The sequence below is a fragment of the Cucumis sativus genome, chromosome 2 (assembly GCF_000004075.3).
Source record: "Cucumis sativus cultivar 9930 chromosome 2, Cucumber_9930_V3, whole genome shotgun sequence".
NCBI classification, from domain to species: Eukaryota; Viridiplantae; Streptophyta; class Magnoliopsida; order Cucurbitales; family Cucurbitaceae; genus Cucumis; species Cucumis sativus.
In genome coordinates, this window is record NC_026656.2 from 17550051 (window position 1) to 17559648 (window position 9598).

At 34.5% G+C, this 9598-nt stretch overlaps 3 protein-coding genes across 4 annotated transcripts; 1 reads left to right on the top strand and 2 right to left on the bottom strand.

Annotated features, from left to right (window-relative positions):
• Window positions 1-587: 587 nt before the first annotated feature.
• LOC101218698 (glutaredoxin-C6) lies at window positions 588-1923 on the top strand. Its single transcript, XM_004142881.2, has 2 exons — window positions 588-1062; window positions 1654-1923. The coding sequence occupies exons 1-2, from the start codon at window positions 673-675 to the stop codon at window positions 1672-1674; spliced, it is 411 nt and encodes a 136-aa protein (XP_004142929.1). The 5' UTR covers window positions 588-672; the 3' UTR covers window positions 1675-1923.
• A 791-nt stretch (window positions 1924-2714) lies between these two features.
• On the bottom strand, window positions 2715-5379 carry LOC101204717 (probable ADP,ATP carrier protein At5g56450). The gene is made up of 2 exons (XM_004142992.3): window positions 4557-5379; window positions 2715-3666 (listed from the first exon to the last, which is right to left on the bottom strand). The coding sequence occupies exons 1-2, from the start codon at window positions 4902-4904 to the stop codon at window positions 3037-3039; spliced, it is 978 nt and encodes a 325-aa protein (XP_004143040.1). The 5' UTR covers window positions 4905-5379; the 3' UTR covers window positions 2715-3036.
• A 644-nt stretch (window positions 5380-6023) lies between these two features.
• Window positions 6024-9328, bottom strand: LOC101218463 (beta-fructofuranosidase, insoluble isoenzyme CWINV3). Of its 2 annotated transcripts, XM_004142880.3 has the most exons (7): window positions 8990-9323; window positions 8787-8795; window positions 7613-8481; window positions 7354-7512; window positions 6702-6946; window positions 6512-6602; window positions 6024-6430 (listed from the first exon to the last, which is right to left on the bottom strand). In XM_004142880.3, exons 1-7 carry the CDS (start codon window positions 9258-9260, stop codon window positions 6251-6253), a joined length of 1824 nt encoding a protein of 607 aa, XP_004142928.3. In that variant the 5' UTR covers window positions 9261-9323; the 3' UTR covers window positions 6024-6250. The 2 variants fall into 2 exon arrangements, with proteins under 2 accessions (XP_004142928.3, XP_011649529.2); XM_011651227.2 differs by lacking the exon at window positions 8787-8795 and having other exon boundaries at window positions 8990-9328.
• Window positions 9329-9598: the final 270 nt, after the last annotated feature.

The following is a 9598-nucleotide window of genomic DNA, read 5'->3' on the forward strand; positions in this document are numbered from 1 at the left end:
ATTTATATTTAAGAGTATCGTTTGCGTGCAAGATTAGAATTTAGTTAACATTAATTAATTATTAGAGTTGATTAACAACTTTTATACCACTGGAGTACCCTATCAGATGGTATGTTTTTATATGGTTAGTCTCATTGGATGGTTTACGTTCAATTTATGAAAAAAAAAAAAAACATTATGATGTTTAAATTATAATTAATAGGAGAATTTTTAAAACACTATTGTTATGTCCAAAATCTAACCTTACATATATTTGTTTGAATTTTATAAAAAAAATAAAAATTATTATTGGAATTTTAGAAAAGTTGAGAATATTTTTAAAATATTCATGCTTATAATAAGTTCAGAATAACTTTCAACATTAATTAAATGAAAAAAAAGCACTAATAAAATTAGGGCTTTTTATTTTTAATTTATTTTTTGTTGGGTCCAAAATACCAATTTGATACTAAAAATCAAATGACGTAAGCCACCCATTTTCACTCCAAAAGGTTTTTTTTTATTAAAAAATTATAAATAATAAAGTTGTGATTTAAAAAATAAGAAGAAAAAAAAAACTATATATAAACTACTTAAGGATTCCCCTGCCCCTTCCCTAATTTAACAATTCCCCTTTTTCACTCCCGCCCTGACCTATATTTTCTCTCTCCCGTCTCTCCCAATTATCCGGCGATGCACCGCAGCACAAACGACGCCGTATCCTTCGAATTTCCTCCTTCTCCGACCTCCTCCTCCTCCCTATCCATCGACGTGGATGAGTCGTCGGAAACTCGGATCCGGCGGCTGATTACAGACCATCCGGTGATCATATTCAGCCGTTCCTCTTGCAGCATGTGCCACGTCATGAAGACTCTCCTCGCCATCATCGGTGTCCATCCTACTGTCATCGAAGTTGACGATCACGATGAAATCGCCGCTGTTCCTTCTTCGTCTTTCGTTCGAGACAGTTCTGCGCCGGCGGTTTTCATCGGTGGCGCGAGCTTCGGCGGCTTGGAATCTCTTGTTGCTCTGCATCTTAGCGGCCATCTCGTCCCTAAACTTATCGAAGTTGGAGCTCTCCCGGTATGTCTTATTAATTTATTCAAAATTCGAAAATATTAACAATGAAAATTCATTTCCCCTTTTTCTTTTCAACTATTACTAATAAACCAAACTATTTACAACACGTAACAAACAAAATTTATATATGTTAATATAAAATTTGATAAATTTTACTATAAAGTTTTTGAAAACAAACCTTAGATCATCCTTTCTATTTTCTACTCACATTGAAGTAGTCTACACCATAACCAACTATTATAACCCACTTAATGTATATACTTAATAGCTATCAACTACAAGAGCCAATCTATGTATGAAACACCTTCGTAATTTCTTGCTTTTCAAAATTAAGGTCATAAGCACAACTTCCAACAATATAAGTTAATTTCTTTTTGTTTTAGCTGCTCAAATCCACCAATTTTATATATATATATATAAACAAAGTTGAAAGTTGAAAATTCAAACTCACTTCTGGAATATAGTGTTAAAATATTAATTGGAAATTAAGAATTCAAAATGCCCTAATGCTCATGGAATTTCCGAAACTAAAATGAAAAAAAAAATGTGTAGCATTTGATAGAGAAGGATATTCTGATTTGGAAAATGAAACAGGTGGGACACGTGCAGTGTTGAGAGTGGGAGATCACCACAGTTTCCATGCAGGTGCGATACAGAGGATTCATGCCTTAGGTATTTTTGTAAATATTGGGAAAGTCTTTCGTCGCCACTGTGAATCTGTGTGCGTCATCGTAGCCTAAACATTCTCCCCAAAACCAATGGAGTATTTTTCCCTTTTTTGTTTTCAACTTTCTATTGTGTAATATATTCTTTTTTAAGAAAAAGAAATATATGAATTTGGTTTTGATATTACTTTTCTTTGCACAATTCGACCTTCTCTTAATTACTATATACAAAAAATAAACGTAATTTCTAATTACGATCACGTTTATTTTAAGAAACAAAAAATTGGAACCACAATTAATGCCATTTAGTTTGTTAAATTTTAGATATGGCAATCCGACAAAATTTCGATTTAATTATTTGTGTATCGAAGAATAGTTATATGTTATGTGCTATTAAATGCAATTAGTTTATTGTTGTAAACAAAGAGGAAAATGTATTGTTTCATTATTGTTATGATTGTTATTTTAATGTTGACTGTGCTTCTAATTAAAACAATTACTCATTCTTTTAGAGAAAAAAAAAAGTGATAAGGAAAACGAAAAGTTCATTGTTGTAAAACGCTATACTAACTCTTAATTTTTAATTTGGTGTGTTAGACGCTTAAACCATTCATTAATCTTTTAACTTTAAGTAAAAGGATCTGTAGATATTTGTAAAGTTAGAGAACTACTATATGCTTTTAAAAGATGAAGCAAAATAGACATAAATCTCAAATTTCATGGAGTAACGGTCAAATTAATTTAACAAAACTACCTTATACTGCTTTTTATTTATTTTCAATTTATAAGGAAAGGGCGAAAGAATAAAGGGTTTCTCAATGCAAAAGCAATCAACATATTCCCTTACACAAAAACCTCTATTTTGCATCAACAAAGATAAAGAAAGAAAGAAATATATGTAAAGAGACAGAGTCCCACTTATCTAGTATGTATGTCAGTAAAGCATTCTCTAAAGAAGCTTTGTAAAAGGAAAGAAACAAAGGAAAAAGGTTTGCAGAAGAAACTGTAATTTCTCTTCATATCAGAATCTTTTCTTTTATTATTGTTTTTTCTGTTGCTGATGTTGTGTTGTTATTTGACATATAACAAAAAAGGAAAAGAAAAAAAAATCAATGTTCATGTGATTACCTCGAGAGAGAGAGAACGAGGCAAATGAATGATTTAGGAACACTGTTACGAGATCAAGCTCGTTTCTGGACTCACTCTACAAGATTTTTCTTTCTCCTGTTGAAGTATTGTGTTCTTTTAGATCATACTATTTTCTAAACGCTACAAAGATGTCATCAATGTCAGACAAAGAGTTTCCTTCTAACTACAACCCACCCCATTTCATGAACTTCTTCACCTCGTCATACAAAACTAGGATAGCAGCTGCACCTGTACTCCTGAACATGTTTGAAACAGCACCTCGATAGAAAGAGCTAACCCCTTCCATTCGATAAATCTTCCTCCAACAGTCCAGGGTGCCATTGTACATTGGCTTATCCAAACCAGATTGCATCATCATCCGCCTCCTAACTGTATCAAAAGGATATGACAGCAATCCAGCTGAGGTTGTGACCACTTGAGCCACTCCCCAACGCTTCCATAGTGCCAACTCTGATTGAGACTGTTCTACCAAAATCTCTTTCACAGTGTCGAAGCCGCCAAAATAAAGGCCTCTGTGTATGATCATTCCTTGTAAAGAGGCTGGAAGTCCCCTGTAAATCCCTCGAATTCCATCCTTTTTGCGTATCGTAGAAAGGAAATGGCAGATTCCTCGAAACTGACGGACATCAGTTCTTCCAATGTCAGCAGCAAGGCGTGTGTGTGCAATATCTAAAGGGTATATTAAAACCAACGTTGAACAACCAGCAGCCGCCCCGGCAATAAAATTGGCTGATGGACCAGAAAGAAAGTGACCATCTACAAAGCTATTCCTCAACATTTCTTTATATAGATCCTGTATATGGAAATAATATTTAGAAACCATGAACTCAAGTCATGAATCAATTTCCAAAACTAAAAAAAAAAACCAATTCCCCATCAAAAAGATCCAAAACATTCTATTTGGTGCATCCTCAAGTCTACAAAAAAAGCGACGTCTCCACCCTAATTTGGTGCATCCCAAGTTCTACATTGAAAATAAATGGCATACAAAACAGAAAGAATTCTGACACTAAATGTAGAAAATTTGACAGAAAACCTTAACAATCTTTATTAATTTTCCCGTTTTTCCACACAGCAATTTCTGGCCAGATAAGATTGCAACTAAGATTTTAAGACATGTCTCGGTTAAATCATAATAAAAGAAGTATGTGCATATGTATTCTATTCTCCATTTCTATAATTTTCCCTCTTCACCAACTGATAGTTTATGGCATAGAACAAGCATATTAATGTACAATCATCAGCCATTCATTCTCTTGATTTCTCATGTCCTATCATAATCAGAATTTGGAAAATCTGAACAAAACTAAAATTCACTAACATTTGATTTCTTTCCTCACAGCATTACTAATTTATAACTTCTAGCATGAACTGATTCATCAATTCTTACAGGCAATGAAAAACTACAACACTCCCAAGTTAACAGTAGAGGTTGTGTTCATCACATTTCCTATCAGGTAAAAAACGGGGGTTGCCACTAGCCATTACTTCATCTCATTCTCTCAAGACTTTTGGCATATAAAATTCGATAAAAAGAACATTAGCCAAGAAACAAATTAACCCCCCTTTCACATTCACCAGACATTCAGAAAGAACCCGATTGTCTAAATACCGAACCTAATGGCAAATAAAATCAGAAAACAAGAACAAGAAACTCCCAAAATGAAAAGAAATTGATGATACCTTGAGAGAAAAATTGAGAGCAACTGAAGGATAATAACGAATAACGCTGCTTCCATTGCCTCTCCATAAAGAAAGAATGCCCTCTTCCCTAACGGTGCGAAAAATACAATCAAACATACCCTTGAATCTCCTTCGACCAACCCCAACAATGGCAAGATTGCTCTCTTGGGTTTGTAACAAAAGCTTCGCCCTCTCAATTGGAGCAACGATAGTGTGTACAAGTCCGCCCATGAAAGCCCCCGCCAACAAATCACGGTGGAAATTCGTCAGCCAATTGTAAGTCCGTGGTGAAACCGGTATTGATCTTGAATCCCCCATTTCAAGATCATCAGCATCTTCTACACGCATTCCTCGAAACCCCTCTCCCTTTCTCTCTAGTATACGCAAAACCAAAGATGCAGGAGGAAAAAGAATACCCAATTAATGGGTTCCTCTTCTTCTTCTTCTTTTTCTTCCCTGGTAACTGATACCAAACAAAACAACCCTTTATTTTTCTCTAATCTTGAAACTTGAAAAAGGAAAATTTCCCTTGTTTTCTTGCAGACTCCTCTGCTCTGAGAACTTGGAACGAAGAAGAAGAAGAAGAAGAATAAGAAACAGCGCTACGATTCCCGAAAAGAAAAAGGGTACTTGAAATGGCAGCCAAAGGTTGAACTTGATGGGATGGTAATGAAAACCGACGGTTCTGATTGGTTGTGATCAGGTTGAGGCATGGAAATACACGCGAAGAGGGATCGATTTTATATCCTTCTTATCTCTCTACGTAATTCCCTTTTCCAAATCCAAACTCACTAATCGTTGCTTAAAGATGAACTCGTTTGTTTCTATCAAATTTGATCATTTCATAACGTGTTCGTTTAGCCGATTTTTGGCGGACCCATCTACCAAACTTCTTTCCTTTGTAAATCTCCAATAATTTAATTTAAGTTTCACTAATGTTAAATATATTTTAATTTTTTTTTGTCAACTTTTTTATAAAATATGAAAATAAATGTGTGGCAATGATATGGAGTCAACCAGAACGAACACATATATACAATACTCTCTTCTAAAAAAGTATGGTATAGATTATGAATGGTGTCTTAGAAAAAATATTGAACTTCAGTTACATTAAAAATATAGTTTTGGGAGAAGAAGAAAAAAAATCAATTTTTATTAACCAACTTTGACAAGTTTCAATCTTTTACCTAACATGTAGGATTCATCAAATTGGAGCATTCTTTACCATTTAATTGATTTTCTCTAATTCACTAACAATTGCCAAAATAATGCACAAAATGGACTATGCAATAATACGCCCAAACTCAGCAATGTCAGCAAAATTTCAAATCCTAAATTTAGGAAAAAAGCCAATATTTTTCTCTTTTTAATTCAATGACATAAGATAACATTTCTGCGTAGAAGAGGAAGACGACGATTGATGAAAAAGATGTAAGAGAGGATGCCCAAAGAAAGCACAATACAAAGTTTCTTAAAAAGCATTTGGCGGTAATGACCTAAATAAACGGCAGTGGAAGGTCAGAAGTACAAATGCATAGCTCTTTTAAGTCTAACTTATGATTGCTGATCAAATAAGCAATAATTATAGTGAATTAATCCATTTTTGGTTCAGATATAGAAAATTACAAACAAATTTCATCCCTTAGTAGCTTCTTTATTTTGATAAGAAAAAGGGACATGGCGGCTGCAGAAACTCATTTGATTTCTGCATTTGACATGTTCCAAGCCTTCAAACTGGAAATCACTACAGTTTGAGTTCCATTGTTGAATGCGTATAAACGAGCATTGTTATTGACAGCCAAAGTCGGATATACTCGGGATGTGATGCATGTTTTTCCTTTTCCTCCAAAGCTTTCGACTATAGAGTGGTCTACCTGCAAAGTTTGATGGCAAAAAATGAGAAACGAAAGCAACCTAAGCGAATGAAAAACAAACACAAACTAATAGGGAAATACCAGTGTTCTCAGTGATATCTTTTTGTAGCATGGGTCTATGTCTACAAACGCCCCATGAGCGGTTTTATCTACCTCCTTTCTGAAAGAAGACCTATCAGTGTAAGAGAAACAGCCAATCAGTTGGGTTTGCATTCTGAAAAAAGAACTTAAAAAATGCTTGTAAATAGAAAGCCATGGGCATGGATTTAACCTGCTTTGATCACTGCACATAAGCACTACATATCTGTTATGAGCTTTGAGAATATGAAAATATATTGCAGTGTGTTCAGATAAGTCATTGGAGGCCAAAACCAACAAGCCAAAGGGTCCAACTCTGCCATTTACTGATGCATCTCTTTTGCTACACAGCACTTGAGGATCAAGAACACCCCATCTCGTGTCCACTGACTCTGCCTCCTCTAAGTATGGAAGCTCAAAGGAAACCTCCACGTCCACCTTGAACCATTTGATCAATCATACAATCAAATCAAGAAAAATCTCGATAATGAACAATAGTTGAGTCTAATAGGATGACACCTAACAAGAATGCCAAGAACAACAATGGGCGGGCACAAAGAACACTCAAAGAAAGAAGTATACATTGCAATATCAATGAAGAAAATTAGAAACTACGATACACAGTAGCCTTTAGAGAGGGTTCTGCTCTCCCAAATTCACCAATGAAAGTTCCACAGAATTCTCACGCCTTCCTCACAACCAAACTAAAAGCTCTAGCAAATTTACTGTCTATATCCTAATATCCCCCTTTTAACAAACGCACTAATTTTCTACTGATAATGTCTACTATATCTCCAAATAGGGCTTCCACAGAAACTATTGATCACACGGTGTCAAATACGAACCTGGGAAGCTGAGCCACCAAGAACTTCCATTGTTGATCTCCCTCTAAGTTCTTTATGATGCAAGCTAAAATGGTTCCTGCGTAACATCTTAATTTCCTTGACTGGCCATTGTATCAACTGCCTTCCCGTCTTGGATAGCCAAATCTTTCGAGGAATCGCCTGCATTTCGAAAATTAAGAACCAAGATTCATTCCAATTCCTACTTCCATAATCTAAGACATGAAAATGGATCATAATTTACAAACATTCCAAAATTTACCTGAAGTCCAGACCATCCCTTATTGATATCATCTTGTCTGCTATCAGATTCATTAACCCAACCCCACAATATCCTCCTCTTTTGGGAACTATCATAAAACGTCTTGGAAGCATAAAACTTTCCATAATCATATCTCAACCCTAAATTTATTCCTTTAAAGTCAAACCCAGGACCATAATCAGAAGTGAACTTCTCTTTCTCAGGGACATAACTTCCCAATGTATAATGATCACTAGAATTAAAGCTAGCTTTCATCACATACTTAACACCAACCCCAAATCCACTAGAGAAACCAATCCCATTCGTTCCATTAAGCATCACAGGGTAAAAATCAGGACATTCCCAAGTTCCAGAATCTTGAGAAGAATAAAGAGGAAACCTGAACTGATGCCAGCGAACGAAGTCCTCACTTCTGTAAAGCATCGCTGCTCCTCCATAGCTCGTCTGCCCTCCAATGGCGACCCTCCATTCTCCATCTGGGCCCTGCCAAGCTGTAGTTGGGTCTCTAAATCTGTTTCTTTCCAACCCATCGGGAGGAGCAATAATTGGATTTTGGGAGAATTTTCTCCACTTTTCAAGAAAAGGGTCTGAATAATTGGCGGGTATTGCTAAATTCTGAACCTGCTGGGAACTGGAATCAATTCCAGTGTAGAGAATGCGGGGTTTGTTCTCGGGGAGGAAGGAGACTGAGCCGGACCAGCAACCATTGATATCAAATGGATCAGTGGGCTCAAGGGCATGATTCAAATGGACCCAATTGATTAGATCGTATGATATTGAATGAGCCCACACCATTTTGCTATTGAAAACAGCTCCATTGGGATTGTGTTGATAGAAAAAGTGGTAAATTCCCTTGTAGAACATTGGTCCTTTCAATCAACAAATTGCAAAAAAATCATACTTTTTAACGAATAATTAGGCAAATTTATTGTATTTTATTTCATGGTTTCTACTCATTCATCAGATGTTTTTTTTAGTTTCATTATCATAGCCTATACTACTCACCTAATATTGATAACCGTTTCTCTTTGTAAGTTTGAATTTCATATCGAAGGATCAAATGTAATTTGAATCAACACTCTTATTATATTATTGTCGATAAACTTATATTAGAAAGAGATACCTAAAGTTTAATTATTATACATATAGCTATAAAGCTTTAAACAATTCTTACCATTTGGGTCTTTACGATATCGTAAAGCATATTGATGATTCATCCATCAAATGAAATTTCGATCAAGGGAGAAAAAAAAAATACAAATAACAAAGTTAGAATATGTAATAAAGTAGAGATCGATATTCAAACGATTTTTTTTTTGAGAAAAAATAGCGAAACAAATAGGAAGAATATATACATTGTATGTATATATGTATTACCATTCATCCAATTTTTGAGGGGTTGGAAGTGATAAGATGTCCTTTGAACTTGTGGAGTATGAACTTCATTGGCATATTCATGAGAAACCACAAATCCAATTCTATTGCATGTAAGCAAAATAACAAATGATACAACTAAACCATACTTGCCTATTTCTAACCTTTTTGGTGGCATTTTATCAAACAAAAGATTAGTAGTATTCATTTCAAAAAACATGCATACAATTCTAGCTTCCATTACGTTTATATATATACACACACGATAGTTCATCTTGTCTAATCTAAATATAGTTTAATCATTCTAATATCATAATTTCAAATAAAAGACTAGAGATTCAAATCTTCCTTACGGAAAAATTAACATAAAACTTAAGAAAACATTATCATTAACATTTTTTTTTTCTAATTGATTAGATTTTCAAAATATAAAAAAGTTGAAAAAACCTTACTTTTATTTTTAAAATTTGTTTGGTAAGTTAGTTTCGTCGAGAACAATCATCTCAAATACCCAATAAATCTCAACATTTCCGTGAACAATCATATCAAATACCCATATCTAACTTTTGTAATTCAACTATGAATGCGAACAAATAAATATATATACACTCG

What these genes read in the sequence shown, in the direction of transcription:
- LOC101218463 (XM_004142880.3), bottom strand. Translation starts at nt 9,260, where the DNA reads ATGAACTATCGTGTGTGTATATATATAAACGTAATGGAAGCTAGAATT. An exon ending in ATGTGCAGTGATCAAAGCAG is followed by an intron (nt 6,603 to 6,701) that starts GTTAAATCCATG and finishes TTACACTGATAG; the next exon opens with GTCTTCTTTCAGAAAGGAGG. An exon ending in AGATATCACTGAGAACACTG is followed by an intron (nt 6,431 to 6,511) that starts GTATTTCCCTAT and finishes CAAACTTTGCAG; the next exon opens with GTAGACCACTCTATAGTCGA.
- LOC101218698 (XM_004142881.2), top strand. Translation starts at nt 673, where the DNA reads ATGCACCGCAGCACAAACGACGCCGTATCCTTCGAATTTCCTCCTTCT. An exon ending in TCGAAGTTGGAGCTCTCCCG is followed by an intron (nt 1,063 to 1,653) that starts GTATGTCTTATT and finishes AAAATGAAACAG; the next exon opens with GTGGGACACGTGCAGTGTTG.
- LOC101204717 (XM_004142992.3), bottom strand. Translation starts at nt 4,904, where the DNA reads ATGCGTGTAGAAGATGCTGATGATCTTGAAATGGGGGATTCAAGATCA. An exon ending in CTCTCAATTTTTCTCTCAAG is followed by an intron (nt 3,667 to 4,556) that starts GTATCATCAATT and finishes TTCCATATACAG; the next exon opens with GATCTATATAAAGAAATGTT.